Genomic DNA, 23,059 nt, shown 5'->3' with positions numbered 1-23,059 from the left:
CAACTTAGCCCCAATATACACACCTATACAAGTAGTTCATTACATTAAAGAGAAGCTAGGTATCAAGGAATTTATAAGATGTTACTCCCTCCTTAAAGATGCCAACTCAGATACTGGCTCCTCATTCAAAATAGGTATTAAGTCTAAAACATCTATTTACTTATTATTTAATAAGAAATTTGGCCACCGGGTGTAAACGTTAAGTGGTCTACAGAATCCTTATACTCCGAACCAACGACTTCATCTGAGACAGATATAAATCGGAAGAACATCAGAAGCACGGTTAACTTGGAAAATCCAATTACCATTCCAAGTAACAACAAGAATGAAGTTGATACCACAAATATACTGACAGACAAGCAGGTCATTGCAATGTGCAAATCTAAAGATCCTTTCCGTTCTCATATTAATTTCATTAAGAAGGATACTTTAGAACCATCGATAAATCTGGATCCTTTGACCCCACCAAGAGTTAGATTGACCAATAACTCGAATAGTCGATATCTTTTAGCCAGATTAAGGGAACCGGATATCTTGAAGGCCATTAAAATTCATCTTGCTTTTCTACACGACCAACCTGCATCAGTATTTTATGATGGGTATACCAACACAAGTGTTAAACTGTTTCTGGCTTCCGAAGGACTTCCGACTAAGAGTGAAGATCTAAGAAAAATTCTTCTAGAATTCAACGATGCTTATGGGATCGGTGCAGATGAAGTAGACGCTGATCTTGCTGCTTTTAGGTATTTTCTCACTTCGGAAAGAATTATTCACCTGCAAAAATCAAGGGAATGTCACCGAAATTATTATTCCACTAGCTCTCCAAGACGAAATTTTTAAATAATACGACGTGTTCTGAGGATCTAGAAACCTCGAATAATTTTAGTGATGACAACTTTAGTATGGTTCTGATTAATATTCGTTCTATAAGAAATAAAACTGACGAATTATTTTTGTTTCTAGAGGAATTAGGATTTCCCCAGATAGTTGCTGTTACAGAACACTGGCTTGCAGTCAACGAGCCTTTTTTTTGTAGAGAAATATACCACAATTGCTAGGTATGATCGTCCAAACTCAGCTCATGGAGGCACCCTAATTCTTTCTGCAAACAATGATTTTTCTCTGATAACAAAATATGACTTTTTGTTGAATGAAGCCTTCTTTGAATTTTCCTTAGTTTTTAATAACAATCTTAATCTTTACATTACATATTTGCATCTATAGATCACCTGACTCTTCCGTGGAACTATTTTTTCAGAACCTGCTAAATTTGTTAGATGACTTGCCTCACAAAAGCAGAAAAATTCTATGCGGAGACTTCAACATAAATTATGCTGCTGCTTGTGCTACCCAAATGTTCTTGGTCAACATATTTGAATCATATGGTCTCTCAATGCACGTTAATTCTCCTACAAGGATTACAAAAACTACATCTACCATAATTGATTATATTGTCTCCGATTTCTCACCCCTTGATGTTTGCTCTACAGTTATTAATGCGGAACTATCGGATCATGAAGCAGTATATACGAAATTTAACATCTTCAGCAAACCCTCCTCGAAAACCCGACGTTTAGGTAGGATTTTTTCCGCTCGGAATTTTCATAAATTTCAAAATTTATGTTTAACTTCTGACTGGCATTTTCCTTCTACGGACGTGGACTATAATTTCAGTGATTTTTTGGAGAAGCTTGTCTGTATCTTCAATAAGGCATTTCCTTTAATTACGATTAAGCCAAAACGTCGCAAACCCTGGACTACCAAAGGTATCCGCATATCAGCAAAAAATATGCGTTCACTACTTTATATCAAGAAATTTACTACCAACGTCTCTGTCACTCAATATATCACCAATTACAGAGTCACATACCTAAAACTCATCAAATCAGCTAAAAAAGCCTACTATCAAAATCGTCTGGGAAGCTCCAAAAGTGTTGCAAAAGAAACTTGGTCCATAATAAACGATCTTCGAAATAAAACCCACGCAGCTCAAACATTTGCCCTTCCAAACCCTGAAAATCTAAACGAATACTTCATTAACGTGAGTAAAAATATAACATCAACTATTCAGTCTCAACAAGATCCCATTTCCTATCTCCCTAATTCAGAAATTGTCTCGAATTCATTCTTTATAAGACCAATCTATAAATCTGAATTGATCCAAACGATCAATAGTATCAAAAGCAAATCATCCTGTAGTACTACAATAAAATAAAATAAAAGTACTACAATCCATAAAAATCTTCTCAAATCTCACAGATAATGTGTTAGAACTCCTCGTGTCACTAATTAATGATTCCTTATGTCCTTAAAAAACCCGACTTATGTCCTTTCTCTTTGATAACAATATTTTATCACAAAATCAGTTCGGCTTCTTAACTAATAAATGTACAACTGATGCCATGTTTTCTGTACTTCACGAGGTTTACCAAGCACTAAACAATAATCTTTATACTGCCACTGTTTTCTGTGACTATTCCAAAGCTTTTGATTGTGTAAATCACAACATTTTGATTAAAAAACTTAATTACTATGGAATTCGAGGTATTTCTTTGAATTGGTTCAAATCTTACTTAGATAATAGGAAACAATTGGTTAGAGCAAATGATACTGACTCTAATCTCAAAAACATTATATGTGGAGTACCACAAGGTTCAGTATTGGGTCCTCTACTTTTCCTGATCTTTATAAATGACATCACTAATTTAAAAATCGATGGAAAATTTTTTCTTTTTGCTGATGATACCAGTATCACTTGGAGCAACTCAACTATTGCAACTCTTCATGCAACTATAACTTCTGATCTTCTTACGATAAAAACCTGGTCTGACTCTAATTTACTCTCCTTTAACGTGGATAAAACGGTAGCATTATCATATAAAGGTGCTCTTCAACCCCTGCTTGTGAATAGCAGCCAGATCTCTACCGTTGATTCTGTAAAATTTCTTGGTATTCTTTTAGACAGCAACCTCAAATGGTCCCTTCATATCGATTTGTTAAGTAAGAAACTCGCCTCCGCCTGCTATGCCATAAGATATGTTTCGAAGGAACTCAATTTAGCATCTTCTAAAATAACATATTTTTCTTTATTCGAGTCTCATCTTCGATATGGTCTTCCTTTTTGGGGGTCTAGTACAGCTGCCCAATTTGATGTTATTTTCAAATTACAAAAAAGAGCAATAAGATATCTGTTTGGTCTCAGAAGAACAACCCATTGCAGAAGTTACTTTAGAGATCACGAAATTTTAACCCTTCCATCTTTGTATATTTTAGAAACTGTTTGCTTAATTCGTAAACACATGCATGTCTTTCCAGCAAGGCCTCATCATGACTACTCCACCAGAAATTCAACTTTTGATGTCTATTTACCGATCCCGTCTTCTGAGTTAGTAAAGAAATCTATACTATATTCCGCAAAAAAACTATACAACCATCTCCCTTTACAACTCAAATCTGCAACATCCTTTCTCAAGTTCCGTAAAATGACAAAAGCTCATTTATCTAAAAGACCATATTATTCAGTAGAAGAGTTTCTTAATGACTAACTAAGAAATCACAGTAATGTACAAGTAACTAAAGTGTATTTATCTATATTTGGGTGTCACATACAGCAGCTTAAACTTATTAGTTCCTTTGTTTGTGTTTTATTATATTATGTTGTATGTTCAATTTTGCAATTTATAGTAATTTTTGCAATATATTGGTTTTTGTTTTCTTTACTTCACTTTTTTAACTTGTTTATATTTTTTTTATTGACGATTTATCTAATTTTAAAAAATTGTATTTGTTATTGTTATGTATATCTTTTTCGTGAACCTATGTTAAGCTTTGTCCATAAAATTGTATAATTTTCAGTGACAATAAAGCATATTTCTATTCTATTCTATACAACGCACTCAGTCGAATAGAATATTGTCAGCATATTAACCCTGTCGATATAGACATTTGAAATAACAAAAATTGCCGGAGAGGCAAATTTTGGTGGAGAGCTAGGAGCTAGGGTATATCATAACAAATAAAGTTTTAAAAGTCCCCATCGATCGCATGTGTGCAACAAAAGTTATTTGGGGTCAAAGGTCAAAATTTAAGATTTTTTGGATTATTTTCGAAAACGGTAAGTTTTATGAAAAAAGAACCTTTTACCAAAGTTGTAGATCTTAAAATTCTCTACAAAAATAGTCCTTACTATTTTTTTCCTAAGAGTTGCCATTCCTGAGATATCGCGATTCTAAGAGTCACATTATACATTATATGCACATGCACATGTTTCCACACCACCTGCACCTGTGAGGTAGTGTACTCGGCGCGTTTTTTTACATATATAATATATATATAACAATAGTATTTTGTATTTTGACAACGGCACCCGATTTGGGCGTCGAAACGTTAATAAAAATCATTTTTTAATAATATTGTGGCTTATTTCCCATTCTAAATAGTTAAAATACTCCACTAACTGTTTTAGGTGACAATTTTAGGATAATTTAAGGAAACAATACCGGTTAAGTTGTAGATATTACCTTATTATTGATATTGATTATTGATATTGCTATTGATTATTAGGTTAACTATTGTTTTGATTTCTTTAGATATTTTAATCAGATTCATATTCTTGAAAGTCTACTTCAACAGTCATTCTTCGATTTCATCTTCTTCCTCTTGCTGGATGTTCAAAAATTGTTCAGATGTGACTGAGTCATTGGTCTCTTCATTAAAATCACAGGAATCTTCCTCTGTTGCACTAAACTGGACATTTGAGCAAGACTGACCTTGGCAGTTGGTACACGCTAGAGAACACAGCAACCCGACTTTTTTAAATCCACATTTGGCACTACAACCTTTTTTGCATTTGCAAAAAATAGTGTTAAAGAGTTTTTCTGGAGCAGGTGGGAGTAAAGTTTTAATCGGTTCCAAAGTATATCTATTAATTTCCAACCCCAGTCTTCTGGATTCAGTTCATTACCTAGCCATGTTTGAACTTGATAATATACTCGATACAAATGTTGAAAAGCAGATGCTGATGTTGGAGGAAGACATGATACTTAGTTGTACTTGTTTCCTGTTTCTCGTATTTTTTACAAAAGTTAAATATCGGTATTTTTCAAGACAACTAACTTTTTTTTAACCTCCATAAACCGCAAGAAGAAAGTGAATTCCTTCCGTAATTATTGTTTGCGGTGTGGAATCAAGTTCTGTAAAAATTTTACAACAGTCAGTCAAATCTTTTTTTTTTTTTCGAATAATTTAAGTACTGACGTTTTGCCCCTTCTGTACATTGCTGACGTAGTGTCGCAGCCGGTTATCGCATGTAAAAATAAAATGTATTTTTGGCATTTGGGAGCCAATAAACTTTTCGAAGAATATATCTCTGTTCGCTGTTGAGCCCTTCCAAGTTTCAGAAAATAAATAACTTTATCTACTGGAGTCCTTGCAGTAAGCAGTACTAACAAATCAACATCTTCACCAACTAAAATTGTTGTGTTTATTGCCTTAAATTTTTCAATTGCTGTCTCAATTATAAGGACATTGCGTCATTTTTAGCTTGTTTCACTTCAATATTCGCAGCTGTTAATTTGTCAGTTAACATCGAAATGAAACGAGATTTATTATTAATGTTAGCGAAAAATTGTTGTTGATTCGCTGGAACTGTTATATTTTCATCAAAGATAATCTCAGAACCCGATGATGTTTTTGTAGTTCGACGACGTTGTTATGCAGCTTTAATATTCTTTGTCGAGTCACTGTAGCCGTCAAATACCACTGTCACTTTAAGCCCGTAATGTCGCTAAATGGTAGACGCTTGTAATAAGTACATACTTATATTCACTTGAACTGAACCTTTAGCACTAAAAGAAACAGATAATATGAACAAAACCTACGGACAATACTGTAGCCATTGTTTACAATAGACAATCTGTTCTTTTTTAAACAATGGTATAGCCAAATGTTTTTCAAGGCCACGTGGATAGAGGAAATTCAGTTTGGGACTGATTATCTTTTGAAGAAATATTTTCAGAATAGTATAATATATATACAAATAGGCATTTATACTTGTCTTTAGTGCCACATTATGTATAGGTATGCGTGGCTTATATGTCCATATAATGTATAAAGTAACTTTTAAAATCGCGATATCTCAGGAATGGTAACTCTTAAGAAAAAAATTGTCAGGACTATTTTTGTAGAGAATGTTAAGATCTACAACTTTGGTTTGATGTTTTTTTTTATAAAACGTTTTCGTTTTCGAGAAAAATCCAAAAAATCTCAAATTTTGACCTTTGACCCCGAATAACTTTTGTTGCACATATGGGATCGATGGGGACTTTTAAAACTTTATTGGTTATGGTAAACTCTAGCTCTCCACCAAAATTTGGCTCTCTATCTAAGTTGATCGTATTATATTGTCAGTCAGACAGTGACAATCAGTGATAATTTTAAATATTTGACATGGCATCGGGAATATTTTGAGTTGTTGATTTTGAATTGACAATGTATTTGATAAATAATTGATTTAAGACGTGAACTTAAGGTGATACAGTAGCGATCAACAGGTAGCCAAAACGCGTTCCAAGATTGCGGCTGTAATTTTGAATATTTTTCGAGATATTTGGCACACGTATTCGTAATATAATAAAGAATGGCGGTATAGAGCCCAATTTGAAAAATATATTAATATGTGGAAAAAACTCTGTAATTAAATACAATATTAAAAAAACGAGCCTGTACCGCCATTAAGAAGAACAAAAAAATACACTTTCTTCAAATAGACTTTTTTATCCGATGCCTAGATTTTGTGTCATTTTGGAACTACTAATGAAATAAAAAATTTTAGTAGTTCCAAAATGACACAAAATCTAGGCATCGGATAAAAAAGTTTATTTGAAGAAAGTGTATTTTTTGTTCTTCTTAATGGCAGTACAGGCTCGTTTTTTTAATACTGTATTTAATTACAGAGTAATTTCCACATATTAATATATTTTTCAAATTGGGCTCTGTACCGCCATTCTTTATTATATTACGAATACGTGTGCCAAATATCTCGAAAAAATATTCAAAATTACAGCCGCAATCTTGGAACCCGTTTTCGCTACCTGTTGATCGCTACTGTTTCCTCTTAATAAAAAGTTTTTTATTGTGTATTATTTATGGAACATCAAAGCAGAGAATACATCAGGATATATTCTGTGATCCAAGTATTTTGTTGTCAAAGATGTTCAAAATTGTAAGCGTTCCATATTAACAATATATTATTAAAAAATCACTTAAACACTTTTCCTCTTTTCTCGATTGAGTATTAGTTTTTGTTGTACATATAAATTATTACAATCACTGAATACATAGTTAGTGAAAAAATTATCACTTTTATTAACTGAATTAATAATTTGCAATTATACAAATAACAGTTATCCAAGAACATTCAAAAGCCATCTCTTTAAAGTTAACGATGACATTGTCAAGTAGAATGACATTCTAGTAATGTTTACATATCCATATCAGTGTGAATTTTACTACTCGTAATTTGCCGTGTAAAGACAGAAAAAGTAGGGATAGCCCTAAAATATTTGCGAATTATGTACAGATGACCTTAAGAAGATCATGTTTTGCCATTTTAAAGCCATATTGAAGATGACATATTGGTGTTAATGCACGTCTTCATGTCGCTAACATAGTGAAGGCTTACCTTGATGAGATTCAATTTAAAAATTATACTGGCCAGCATAAAGCCCAGATCAGATTTAAATCCGATTGTAGCATTTATATGGTACTTTAAAACATCGCATTCGGAAAATAAATCCTATTCCTATGATACATGGGGGCTAAGGATAACAGCACAAAAAATTTCATTCCACATGCATTCTTCTTGATGTGCCTATCCGTGACGAATGTTGGCGATGATCATGGCAATCTTCACTTTATATTCAGCAATGCGGAAAAGCTGCACAGATGTTGTGTTGAACCAGGTTCTGAAGTTCTTTAACCAGGATGTTCTTCTTCTTCCTGGACCTCGTTTTTCAAATATTTTTCCTTGCAGGATGGCTTGTAGGAGCAGGAGTGCATATGCTCCACATACATGTAGGATTGTAAATAGTTTACCTTATATTTTAAATTCCCCTGTATATCATTTTTCTTAATTATTAGTACGAGAACGGGATAAGGGTCTCACATATGGACGTTGGCCCAGATGTACAGAACGAATTGGGGATTACGGCGACGGTAGCGGACTACTTTTAACTTTATAGTTTGAGTTTATTGGAAAAAGACGGCGGCGGGTCGGTACATACTTTGAACCAATTTTAATTGGGTTCTTTCACAGGAAAAAAGAGATTAGCCTAAGAGGGTTTGTTTTAGCATAGGGAACGAGAACGAATATATTTAGTCGATTATAACATCACAGCGACGACAGACGCGTTCTTAGTGATAATACTTAGAAAAAGACGAATTAAGACGGGTATTATATTGATTAGACGCAAATTATCTATAAATACATTTCTTTTTTGTAAGAATAAGAACACGTAAGATTTTGGTCGCAATTAAACACTTTTACACTTTTACATTTCGTCAATTTAATAGTATCAATAATTTAGTCATCTATTTTATTAATTAAAACTGTTAAACATCATACGGACTTTTATTACGATTGTCTTTAAAGGAAACCTACATACATATGCAATATTTTTGTCCGTGAGTGTATTTTAATAAAATATAATATTTGTTTTCTTCAATTACTTACATCTTTTTATGAGAATGCGAAGAGTATATTAATAGAGCAGATTAATCGGTGATCAGTTCAACAGTCATCCAAAGCTTATCAACTGAAATTGACTGAAACAGTGACGACGCGAAGGTCGGTCGGCTTCAGATCCTGCACTAATTGAATTTTGCATGTTTTTAAACCAAGATCTTTACGTAAAATACGCCAAGTTGCTTATAGTCCGTTCTTTAACGGTAAAATATTGCAACACCTCTAAATTTTAAAGAACCGCTTGGATTGACATAAAATTTGGCACACACATAGCTAACAAGTCAAAGAAAAAAAGTGATATTGTGCCAATATGTGCTTTTGCCCCGGGGGTGGTTTTAACCCCCTCTTGGTGGTGAAAAAATATTCGTCCAAAGTAAGTCAGGAAATGGATAAACTGGCTAATTTTAAGTAACTTTTGTTCTATAGAGTTTTTTCACTAAGTCAATACTTTTTGAGTTATTTGGCAGTGAATATGTTCATTTTTTCAACAAAATAACCACGCTTTTAGACGGTTTTTCGCAAATAACTCAAATAGTAAGTATTTTGTCGAAAAAACATTCTTAGCAAAAATATAGCCTGTAAAAAACTAAAACAAATGGTGTATATATCACGTCTCTATACCTAGTAGAAGCAGAGTTATAGCTAATGAAAAATAGGTTCATATTCGTCAAATTCCAAATGGAATACTTTAACGTGAAATAACCAAAAATGAAGCACATTTCGGGGAAACCTCATTACAACTTATTTAAATTGTTTAAAAACGCTTCATTTTTGTTTTATAAAATAAAGTTAGTCCCTTTTTGTTTTGGTAAAAAAATCGAGAAAATCATCCCTTAATTAGTATCTTAAATGAACTTAATCGTTTCGACTTTACAAGTTTCTTGACTCGTGTATGTTATGTTTATATGATCTGTAAGTTTCATCGGTTCAAAGTCGTTATTATTGAAAGGGCCGTAGTTAAAAGGGGTTGAACGAGTCACTGATCACGAATGTATGCAAATTTAGAAACACCAAATCTTAATCAATTTTTGTCTAACAGAAAAACAAAAAAATACATGATATTCAGAAAAGCAATGTTGACTTTTTTTGTTTTTCGAGATTTTTGGTATCTCTAACAATTTTTGTTATTTAAAAAAAAAGCATATTTTTCAAATTTAAAATTTTTAAAAATTTTACTTTGAAACCAAATTTTTTCAAAAATAAGCACTTTGAATCAATGAAACTTACAGATCATATAAACACAACATAAGTAAAATAATTTGTGGAGCGGTAACGATTAATTTCATTTTAATTTGCTAATTAGGGGGTGGTCTTCCCGATTTTTTTTGCCAAAACAAAAGGGACCCACTTTATTTTGAGTGTAACTTGCTTAAATTTATTGCTAGAAACTTTTTGTAAAAACAGAAATAAATCTTTTTTTAAACACTTTAAAAAAGTTATAATGAGTTTTCCCCAAAAAGTGCTTAATTTTTTGGATATTTCACGTCGAAATATTATATTTGAAATTTGGTGAATATGAATCTATTTTTCATTGGCTATAACTCTGGTTCTATAACGAGATCCAGAGACCTAACGTGTACACCATTTTTTTTACTTTTTTATAGGCTATATTTTTGCTAAGAACGTGTCTTTCGACAAAATACTTACTTTTTGAGTTATTTGCGAAAAACAGTCTAAAAATGTGGTTATTTTGTTGAAAAATGAACATATTCACTCGCAAATAACTCGAAAAGTGTTGACTTGGCGAAACATCTCTATAGAACAAAAGTTACTTAAAATTAGTCAGTTTACCCATTTCCGGACTTATTTTGGACATATCTTTTTTCACCCCCAAGAGGGGGTGAAAGTCACCTCCAGGGCAAAAGCACACATCGGCACAATATCACTTTTATTCTTTGACATGTAAGCTATACGTACGCCAAATTTCATGTCAATGCAAGCGGTTCTTTAAAATTTAGAGCAAAAACCGTGAAAGACTGTACTATTATACGACCAGTCAATCAAGATTTTGAGAATAGCAACGAATCGATTGTGGTCTATGTATTTGGTCGCGTGTTATCCAATAATTAAAACTGGGTTTCAAACTTACTGATGGTATAGCGAATTGTGCGTTCGGTAGGCCGACTGTGTAGACCATAAGCTGCTAAACGCAAGAAACACATCCTCGTAGAACGCCCATTCTCGTAATACAGCTGAATAATTTCTAGAAGCTGTGCCGGGCTTCTTCTATGGCATCTTTCCATGATGAAATGTCAAACAATACTGAACAGAAACGCAAAGTCAGGTGACACGATTCATGTACAATCTCCCATCAAATCCCACCAAAAAGAGTAATAGGTAATATGTAATTCATTTAGAGTACCTCTAAATGAAACACATATTACGTATCTGTTTTTGATACGTTTGTTAACAGCTGCTTTTATTTATTACAGTTTTACTTAAAGAATGTATATGGATACTATAACGTGGAAGTACTGGTTAAAAATGAGAAAACCTATCTTTTATTCTTTGATTTCGATGACCAACAATTTGGAGTTAGTGTATGTTCAATTGAAGACACTGACGAAACATTTGACTTAATGTTACTCTCAGATAACAAGAAATTTTTCATATTGGCTGAAGACCAGAAAATTATCAAATTCAATGATAAAGAACATTGCTTCAAATGTTCAAGAGGTAAGTGTTTTAACCAAATAAATCAAATACCACCAAAAAAATTGATTAAATCCTTTTTTAAATTCAGTTTTAAATTGGGTAAGTTTCAAGTTGACAAGAAGTTGCATTTTGTGATTGTTGTTGTATAGTAGATGTGGCTGGTTTAAATATGGATATGGTATTTTTGTGCCTTACAAGATGTGAAAAGCTAGAATGTCGTATCCAGATAGGCAAAGACCCATCCAGGGTTATGATGCCAAAAGAATGAGATATTGTAGTTTTCGTCTTTCTTGATACATAGTTTAACTTAATAATTTTCTAACTGCTAACCTTTTGGTTTCCTTTTGGTATTCTGTGCTTTAGTTTATTTTGCTCGTGTCCTTTTTCATCTATCACGACACCTAGATATGTAAAGTGCTTTATTCTTTTAAATTTATACCCTTTTTCATCGATCGCTGTTAAATTTAGCATATATTCAGGTTCTCCTTGTGTGTTTCCTATCACCATGTATTTCGTTTTTTGAAGATATTCTTCTTTAGCGACGAATCGATCAAGGGTAAAATTTGATTTACCACGCGCATGCGCAAACCGACAGTATGGTATTAGTGGTTATACGGGCTCTGATTGGGTGTTGAAATTTTGAAATGATCTGTCAATAATTGTTGAATATGGAGATTATCGGTAAACAAAAATAGTGTATAATATTAGTTTTTATTGATGTGTGGACAGAAATAAAATCAAATTTAAAATTATAGTGACTTTAATAGTTTTGAAAAGCCGCAGGTACGTAATTCTAAATGTTTCAGTTGGAAATACCTAATAGTTTCAATACCTATCTATTTGGAAAATGTAAACAAAATAATGTAATTACCTATTAGTAGGCAATGCTTTAATTTACATAATCCGATTACGAACAAACTTTCTACAAATCTTCATCTCATATATTGTTTTCTTACACTATATTTTGTTGTATTTTATTTCGACAAAAATCAAACTAATAATTTTATTAAATTCATATAAATTTATGGTGTAAACCTTTAGTTTGTGTATATTCCCACATGACGTACACGCGGATGTGGTCTAGTTTGAAATGCCGTCAGCTTTCGTACAGCGCGGTAGAGGTGAAGTGAGTTCGAGCCCCAAGCAAGTTATTATTTTTTTATTTTTTTTATAGATTTTATGATTGTAAGTATATTATTATATAATTTTTGAAGATATTCTTCTTTTTTGAAAGTGGTAGATAAGAAAGTTAGTTTGATTTTTAAATAAAATAAGTACAAATAACCTTTTAAGTATATTTACTTCGTTTAAATTACCTATAATAGAAGAATATCTTCTTTTGTGCGTACAAAGTACACACGCATTCTTTTTCTTCATTTATTTCTACGTCGAATTTGTTTGCTTCTCTCACTAATCTTCTCATGATTCTCTTGAATTCGTTTTTGCTAGCAGCGTAAGGTCATCGGCGTAGGCCAGGCATTGATGCTCGTTGCGGTAGACCGTTTATTGCGTTTCTATTGTGCTATTCCTTACAATTATTTCTAAAACCAGATTAAATTAAGGGGGAAGTCTACTGTGACAAGGGAAAAAACAGGCCGATTTTCCGGATTTTTTTTCTAACAAAATATGACTCGTACATTAAATTCATTTAAACCGCCATCTTTATTATACAGGGTGTCCCGAAAAGATTGGTCATAAGTTATACCACAGATTCTGGGATCAAAAATAGATTGATTGAACCTCACTTACCTATATACAATAGTGCACACAAAAAAAGTTACAGCCCTTTGAAGTTACAAAATGAAAATCGATTTTTTTTCATATATCGAAAACTCTCAGAGATTTTTTATTGAAAATGGACATGTGGCATTTCTATGGCAGCAACATCTTGAAAAAAAAATTAAAGTGAAATTTGTGCACCCCATAAAAATTTTATGGGGTTTTGTTCCCTTAAACCCCCCCAAACTTTTGTGTACGTTCCAATTGAATTATTATTGTGGCACCATTAGTTAAACACAATATTTCTAAAACTTTTTTGCCTCTTAGTACTTTTTCGATAAGTCAGTGTTAATCGAGATATTTTGAATATTTGTCGAATCCACTACATATTTTGTATATGGTTAAGTACGGTTATAGAGACCTGTTAATAATCTGAAAATTTATTTATAATTTACATTTTTAGGTATATTTTGAAAAAGAAGCTACATCTCGATAAAAGGTGACTTATAAAAAAAAGACTAAGAGGCAAAAGTCTTAAAAACACTGTGTTTAACTAATGGTACAACAATAATAGTTTAAATAGAACGTACACAAACATTTGGGGGGTTTAAAGGAACAAAACCCCCATAAAATTTTTACGTAAATATATTGAAAAAGAAACCGCACCTCAATAAAAACTGGCTTATCGAAAAAATACTAGGAGGCAAAAAAGTTTTAAAAATGTTGTGTGTAACTAATGGTACCACAATAATGAATTAATTGGAACGTACACAAAAGTTTGGGGGGGTTTAAGGGAACAAAATTCCCATAAATTTTTTATGGGGTGGACAAATTTCACTATAATTTTGATTTAAGATGTTCCTGCCATAAGAATGATACATGTCCATTTTCAATAAAAAATCTCGAATAGTTTTCGATATATTGAAAACAATCGATTTTCATTTTGTAACTTCAAAGGGCTGTAACTTTTTTTATGAGCACATTTGTACTAAGGTAAGTTAGGTTCAATCAAACTATTTTTGACCCAAAATGGGTGGTATAATTTATGACCAATCTTTTCGGGACACCCTGTATATTCAAGTATTTGTAAAAAAAAATTTCAAGTCGAAATATTCAAAATTGCCGTCATGGCACCCCTTTAAGCGCAGGTCCGTTTTTTTTAGGTGCCCAAACGGTGTACATGAAATCTCACGTCTGGGTGATCTGAAACAAAAAACAAAATATGGTTATCATCTACATTGTATTGACTCTCGTCTGACGGAGAATTTTTTTTATATCGTTTTTTGTTTAATTGTTATATACAATAATAACATAAAATTTGGGCAAAAAAATAGAAAAAAATTTTAAGAACTTTTTTTTCGGCGTCAAAATTTTTAATCGACAAAATCCTCCGTCAGACGAGAGTCAATACTATGTAGATGATAACCATATTTTGTTTTTTGTTTCAGATCACCCAGACGTGAGATTTCATGTACACCGTTTGGGCACCTAAAAAAACAGACCTGCGCTTGAAGGAGTGCCACGACGGCAATTTTGAATATTTCGAGTTGAAAATTTTTTTACAAATACTTGAATATATAATAAAGCTGACGGTTTAATTTAATTTAATGTACGAGTCATATATTGTTAAAAAAAAATCCGGAAAATCGGCCTGTATTTTCCCTTATCACAGTAGACTTCCCCCTTAACACAGTTGATAGAGGGTCACTTTGTCTAAGTCCTTTTTTAACTACAAACTCTTCCGATGTGTGACTGTTCCAGACTATTTCGTTGCTTGTCTTATTTAAGGTCATTCTTATTAGCTTGATTAGTTTTTCTGGTATTTTCAGTTGTCTTAGTGCTTCGTACATTTTTTTCTCTATCAATTGTATCGCAAGCCCGTTTAAAATCTATGAATAGCGCATACAAAACCATTTTATGTTCATAGCAAGTTGTTTATTTTATTTTATGTTAAATATTTGTTCTGTCGTCGATCTGTTATTTCTAGAGCCTGCTTGGTATTCTCCTATTAGTTTCTCTACATATACCTCTAATCTTTCTCTCACATTCCTAGCAAATATCTTATAGCACACGTCCAGCAGAGCAATACCCCTGTGATTTTGACAGAATTTCACGCATCATTTGTATTATTTCTTCATTTTGGTTATCACTCTTACTGTTATCCTCGTTACCTTGCTCTTTCCAATTCTGTTCGCTGCTTCTTGCATACTCCATTCTTGCCGGTCGCGTCTTATAGAGCGTACCACTCATAGAGCATAGAGCGCCAAAGGTCAAAGTCCGAATCGACTCCTCGGAGGCCTTACTCCTATCCGTACAGTGATATGAAAACTACTAATGTATTCCTCACTGTGAAATCATATAATCTAACTTAAATATATTTATTTGACTTAAGAGGATGGGTACGTATTTTCGGCTGCAATGCTATTCAAATGGGGATTCATTTTTTTCGAATCCTGATAATACTAATAAGTATTTTTGAAAAATTTAAACGCAGAATTAAAGATTACGTTATTAGCGAGGGCCGAAAGTCCCTGAGAACTTCTATAATGTTTATTTTAATAAGTTACAGGGGTGAAAAACTAAGAGAAAATTTAGTGTGATTTTTAATTTCAAATATCTGATGCAAAATAAACTTTTTATTTATTCTAAGGGACTTTCGGCCCTCGGCAATAATTTAGTCTTTCATTCTGCGTTTAAATTTTTCAAAAATATTTATTGGTTTTTCAGGATTCGAAAAAAATGAACACAATGTCCGTGGTAATATTTTCCAAATCTATCTTTGTCTTACAACGCACTCGGCCGAATATAATATTGTCAACATATTGTCAGTCAGACACTGACAATCATTGACAATTTTAAATATTTGACATGGCATCGGGAATATTTTGAGTTATTGATCAAATACTATTGATATATAGTGTATTTGATAAATAATTGATTTAAGACGTGAACTTAATAAATAGTTATTTATTGTGTATTATTTGTGGAAGATCCAAGCAGAGAATACATCAGGATAATATATTCTGTGATCCAAGTATTTTGTTGTTAAAGATGTTCAAAATTGTAAGCATTCCATAGTAACAATATATTATTAAAAATCACTTTAACACTTTTCCTCTTTTCTCGATTGAGTATTAGTTTTTGTTGTACAAATAAATTATTACAATCATTGAATACATAGTTAGTGAAAAAATTATCACATTTATTAACTGAAATTATAATTTGCAATTATACAAATAACAGTTATCCAAGAACATTCAAAAGCCATCTATTTAAGTTAATGATGACATTTTCAAGTAGAATGACATTCTAGTAATGTTTACATATCCATACCAGTGTGAATTTTACTACACGTAATTTGCCGTGTAAAGATAGAAAAAGTAGTGATAGCCGTAAAATATTTGCGAATTATGTACCCATAGCCTTAAGGTTTTCAATTATTCAGTCACTGCAATTTAAACCTTTCAGGGATTACTTGTTATTCATAGCTTGCGAAAAATTAAAACTCACTATTTCCCAGTTATTTGGGTGAAATAGAGGAGCCTCAATTTAACACCTTTATTTGCCTCAATGGAATCGGTACTCATCCAACTGAAGTAATATCTTCTTTAAATATTTTTTAGGAACTTGTAAAATTTCGGACCACATCTATAAAGTAAAGAGAAAAGAAATCTTCCGTCGGCTAACTACTAAGTTGAACAGAGATGCCGTAAAATACAGGACTAATACTTTGAACTACCAGATCGTACTAAAGGAGTACAAAGAAGATAAAACAGATAAGTTGATTAAACAATTATTTGAATGTCCCATCTGCAAAGACTACATGATACCTCCAATCCACCAATGCAAAGCAGGACATACTCTATGCAATGTTTGCAAGGCAAAGGTAATAATAATATATTTTATAAAATTTTGATTATATAACTATAACTTAAGAAACTAAGGGCCACGTATAGTTCATAGGAGTGTAGTTTAAAATTCTATGAGTATTTTATTATTCAAGCAATTTCTATTTTTATATTTGATTGTATTTGTAATTGAAAATGGCTCCGTTTTTCAGGTTTTCGATGGCTCAGGTTTTCTTTAAGCAAACCAATATTTGAATTATTGGTTTGTAAAGTTCAAGCAATAGGGAACTTGCATAAATTTTTAAATATTAAAATAATATTAAAAAACATAAGATAACATGATCTTAAAACGCTTGTATGAGAAAAAAACAAGTATTTTAACCCGTGCGCTTATTACGACGCTTTGAAAATGCTATAAAATTCAAATATCTTAGGAGGCTCTTGAACGTCCTTCTATTGGTCTGACGTCACGGACCACGGTCAACCGGGCTAGGAGTCGAAAACAACGCGATTAGGGTATTACGGGTATTGTATATTACATTTTAATCGTATTTAATTGGAAATTACCAGCTATTATTTGTATTCTTGCATGGTTCTACAATCAGTTTATTTAGTTTCAAATTGAAATTTATAAATCTTTAGAAATTGCTACTTTCTAAAATATTTAAAACGTATAAGTACTTTAAACACATTATTCACGAGGGGTTTTAAAAAAAAGTGATTAAGTTATTCTGGGGATTTTATAGTAGGTACATTTTAATCGTCTTTAATTGAAATGCTAAGGGTAAGTTTAATTTAACTGAACTAATTGGGGATTAAAAATACAAGATCTTAAATATTTACTAATTATTGGAACAGATTTTGCAAATATTCTCGAAGCATTGCTTTCGCTTATGCCGAAATAATCTCCAAGAGACATATGTGTGTCCTGTTCTTACCTTTTTTAGAGTTAAAAATAGATGCATTGTTTGTGTTTTACAACAATTTTCCATTAATTGAAACGTATAAAATGAAACGTACCTATACAATCTAGGTCTTGTAGCGTGCAAACCCGCTACTTTGTAGAATTTATTTTAATAAGACCCACTCTGCATTTAGAGGTCCTCTCAGGTAGCTGTTGATTTTCATTTGTAGCAAATATTTATTAGTCGGTCCATTTATATTCTTTTCGTGCACCCTGTATATACATTTTCAATTCTATAATGAAATTAGTGATGCCTGATTTAAATTAGAAAAGTTATTTCCATCATCTCGAATAATATTTATTGAGAAAATATTATTGCCATTTTCATTTTAAACAGTTTAATTATTTCCAGTTTTCGTTCTTTCTAAATATTTTATTTCGAAGCAAAATTATTTATCAAGCCATTAATTTTTTGTAATTTTAAAACGTTCAGCTTTGTCAATTTCAATGAGAGTGTCTTTTTCGTTATCAGCTAATACTGACCTTCAATTAATTTCCTTTACCTTTATAAATACCATGCTGGTGCCTTTCTGGCTCATTTTTATATTCTTCGCCAAGTAGGTAGCAGCGAGCGCTACAGACCTAATTGGTAAGTTGTTTTTGGGTTTTATCATTTACTTTTCCGATAATATTTTTTTGTTAATTGACTAACTCGAATTTGCAGGATATATTTATATTTTTACCTATTTGTATTGTAAATTTGATTCATCCAATAAGAAAATAATTTTGGGGTATTTATTTACTTATTTTCCGTGAATGCTAATTCATTAGCATCAGCAGTTGTGTTAAATATCAATTATTTTCAAGTTTAATTTATTACGTTAATTTTATAGAAAATTTTGGGATTAAATTAATTTATTTTTCTTCATTTATTTTATTGTATTTTTTAATTGGGGTGTTCACATTAACACATTTGGGGTCTACTGTTTGGTTTAAAAGTCACTTCTCAGATTTTCTGTGCTGCTGGTGGGGAATATTGGGGTTTTGTTGATTTGGGTGGTAGGGGCCCTTCATAAATTTATGGTGCGGGTTGTCTACATCTTGTTTTCTCTTCTAGACACCCAGGAGAAGGGCGTGGCCCTAGCTTTTACACCATCTGTTTTGGCCCAGAGGATATAATGCCCCCCAGAAAGTAAATCACGTAAATGGTAAATAGCAGCTCCTCAAGACCCATGGGTTCGACGAACATTTAGACAACTCCGGAGGCAACAACCGATCTACCAGTACATCAGACCAGTACATCAAAACCTGACGCCTCCCGAAGAAGATCATGAGGTGTGGATAACCTAGGACAGCACCGGAAGAAGCCTTCACACCACAAGTTAAGTCTTCCTTAGAATCTTATATTTGCCTGTCAGCAGAGACAGTTTTTTTATATAAATTAACTTCATAATAACTTCACAATGATGTAGATCCTAAATTATAACCAAAGAAATGAGAAAATAAAGCATTTATACCGAAATTCATTCCTTTTTACTGATAGTGTACCGTATGCCTGGAGAATGCAGAGGAGTAGGATATAAGGACCCACATAAAGTCTCATGCTCGCCGTGTTGGTGTTGGTGATGTTATGTCGAATTTGTTTCAAAAATTTGTTTGACAAAATTAATTTTGTCGTGTTCATATTAACAATGATATATCGAACCTATCTCCAAAGTCAACATTGGACCAAGAAACAAATTCGACATAACATCACCAACACGGCGAGCATGAGACTTTATGTGGGTCCTTATATCCTACTCCTCTCTCTGCATTCTCCAGGCATACGGTACACTACCAGTAAAAAGGAATGAATTTCGGTATAAATGCTTTATTTGCTCATTTCTTTGGTTATAATTTAGGATCTACATCATTGTGAAGTTATTATGAAGTTAATTTATATAAAAAAAACTGTCTCTGCTGACAGGCAAATATAAGATTCTAAGGAAGACTTAACTTGTGGTAAGGCTTCTTCCGGTGCTGTCCTAGGTTATCCACACCTCATGATCTTCTTCGGGAGGCGTCAGGTTTTGATGTACTGGTCTGATGTACTGGTAGATCGGTTGTTGCCTCCGGAGTTGTCTAAATGTTCGTCGAACCCATGGGTCTTGAGGAGCTGCTATTTACCATTTACGTGATTTACTTTCTGGGGGGCATTATATCCTCTGGGCCAAAACAGATGGTGTAAAAGCTAGGGCCACGCCCTTCTCCTGGGTGCCTAGAAGAGAAAACAAGATGTAGACAACCCGCAGCATAAATTTATGAAGGGCCCCTACCACCCAAGTCAACAAAACCCCAATATTCCCCACCAGCAGCACAGAAAATCTTAGAAGTGACTTTTAAACCAAACAGTAGACCCCAAGTGTGTTAATGTGAACACCCCAATTAAAAAAATACAATAAAATAAATGAAGAAAAATAAATTAATTTAATCCCAAAGTTTTCTATAAAATTAATGTAATAAATTAAACTTGAAAATAATTGATATTTAACACAACTGCTGATGCTAATGAATTAGCATTCACGGAAAATAAGTAAATAAATACCCCAAAATTATTTTCTTATTGGATGAATCAAATTTACAATACAAATAGGTAAAAATATAAATATATCCTGCAAATTCGAGTTAGTCAATTAACAAAAAAATATTATCGGAAAAGTAAATGATAAAACCCAAAAACAACTTACCAATTAGGTCTGTAGCGCTCGCTGCTACCTACTTGGCGAAGAATATAAAAATGAGCCAGAAAGGCACCAGCATGGTATTTATAAAGGTAAAAGAAATTAATTGAAGGTCAGTATTAGCTGATAACGAAAAAGACACTCTCATTGAAATTGACAAAGTTGAACGTTTTAAAATTACAAAAAATTAATGGCTTGATAAATAATTTTGCTTCGAAATAAAATATTTAGAAAGAACGAAAACTGGAAATAATTAAACTGTTTAAAATGAAAATGGCAATAATATTTTCTCAATAAATATTATTCGAGATGATGGAAGTAACTTTTCTAATTTAAATCAGGCATCACTAATTTCATTATAGAATTGAAAATGTATATACAGGGTGCACGAAAAGAATATAAATGGACCGACTAATAAATATTTGCTACAAATGAAAATCAACAGCTACCTGAGAGGACCTCTAAATGCAGAGTGGGTCTTATTAAAATAAATTCTACAAAGTAGCGGGTTTGCACGCTACAAACTTGTATTGTAACTTCATCACTGTGCACTTCAGAGACAAATTTTTAAATTGTTTTCCTTCCTCTTCTTTAGCATCTTCATCACAAGATCAAGAATTACTTTCATTGTACCAATAGGCATCACTACCACTATATTCACTATTATTGTTCGTCCTCTATAACTTTTCCCATATGCGTCACGATTCATTTTCAAACAAATTAAGTCAAAACATAAAGTGAAACGTACGCCGATATGTGTAGTATATAGTATACAGTATACAAAATGTATATACACATCAACGTTCGTTTCACTTTATGTTTTGACTTAATTTGTTTGAAAATGAATCGTGACGCATGGGAAAAGTTATAGCGGACGAACAATATCTTTAAATACAGAACTTCCTGATTCACTTTTTGTATCTTCAAATAATGTTTGCTGTAAAGTCTTTTATAGGTGAAGTTCCCGCATCCTTATTATGTATTTTCAATGGCGACAACCCGACTGTAACACTCCTTTGAAATTTACACTGAATAAAGCTGGTTGGTTTAATTCAGGTCCTGATTGAACTAAGTTTGTGAAACTAGGATCACACTGTCTCTTATCATCATTGTCCTCTAGAACAGACTTAAATGTAGAAGCGGCATCTTTAAGAAGCTGTCGTTTAACCCTTTTAGCTGTCCCTCACAGGCTGAGAAAAAGTTCGTTTTCTGTCTGGTTGACAATCAAATATGTGCGGGACAACACCTGACTTAATAATTTTGGGACCACCCATAATCTTGAATTTTATATAGTTATCCATGTCTTGTTCCAACTGCAACAAATAAACAAGTTTAAGTAGGCAAATTGCATTAAACGACAACTAATATTTTTTCTTGAAATAGAAAATGTCTTATTTGGTACTTAGATACATACTCACATCGAAATGATCCTCACAGACATAAAGACCTTTGCTACTTTGTGAAATATCCTTTTTGTCTCGCCTGCATGCCTTTAGTCATTTTAATCAACGTTTTGGTTCTACTGGTAGAGTAAAAAAATGTTTGTTGGATGTTTTGACAATTTGGATGTTTCTATTTTGATAAAGTATATTATTATACACTAAATATGTACAATAATATAAACACCGATCAAACAACACAGTTATTCGACACGCACAACTAGCAATGGCAAAATGCATTCAATGCAATAGTTCACCGAACGAGCGAACGAGAACAGTGGTTGGTGACGTCAGACCCCAGCTCGCGTTTTTGAAGTTGTTTGAAACGGAAATTTTGGGCGCGGAAATATTATCAGTTGTTGTACATACACTATTCATTGTTAAGACATAATATTTTGAATATAACATTTTTAAACATAAATTAACAATTTTATGCAAAAATATTTTTATGTGCAAGTTCCCTATTCTGATGGTGGATCGTCACTTCAAAAAATTTTTAAGAAATCTGATTGCAATCTAAATTTTTCAGTCAAAAATTGCAATTATAGCAAGAAATCGGACTGCATTGAACTTCTGGCTGAACACACGCTGGTTAAATGGCTAAATTTTTAACTTGTCACCAACTTGTCTACAAAATACTAAATTTCAATAAAGTATCTCTTGTTCTCCTAATTAAAGACCTTCATTTGACACATAGTATCCTATTCTTCTAGTGCCGACTCCACTAATGGGGCTTTTCATCGATTGTCATTTGTTTCGAGCTGCTGTCATATGTTGTATAATCTGTGTATAATATTAATATACACGGATTATACGACATATGACAGGAGCTCGAAACAAATAACTGTGAATGAAAAGCCCTATAGAGGTTGGCTATAACCACTGCAACTGTGTGTTTAACTTGGTCCAGTCACGAATGTTTTTCAGCCAGAATATTTGTCGTCTACCAGGACCCCTTTTTCCTTCGAGTTCGCCCTTCATAATCAGGTGCAACAACTCGTACTTATCATTTCTACGTTTGTGAGCCAAAT

General features: G+C 32.6%; 1 protein-coding gene across 2 annotated transcripts in view; it reads left to right on the top strand.

The window, feature by feature from the left end:
- The window catches only part of LOC114325281 (uncharacterized), a 78,947-nt gene that overhangs the window by 41,487 nt on the left and 14,401 nt on the right, over positions 1 to 23,059 (top strand). For both annotated transcript variants that reach the window (XM_028273298.1, XM_028273299.2), the window contains exons 5-6: positions 11,176 to 11,419; positions 16,741 to 17,003. In XM_028273298.1, coding sequence (XP_028129099.1) covers positions 11,176 to 11,419; positions 16,741 to 17,003 — 507 coding nt within the window. The remainder of the gene's footprint in view (positions 1 to 11,175; positions 11,420 to 16,740; positions 17,004 to 23,059) is intronic.

This window comes from Diabrotica virgifera, chromosome 3, assembly GCF_917563875.1.
Source record: "Diabrotica virgifera virgifera chromosome 3, PGI_DIABVI_V3a".
NCBI classification, from domain to species: Eukaryota; Metazoa; Arthropoda; class Insecta; order Coleoptera; family Chrysomelidae; genus Diabrotica; species Diabrotica virgifera.
This window is presented reverse-complemented; position numbering and strand designations above follow the sequence as displayed.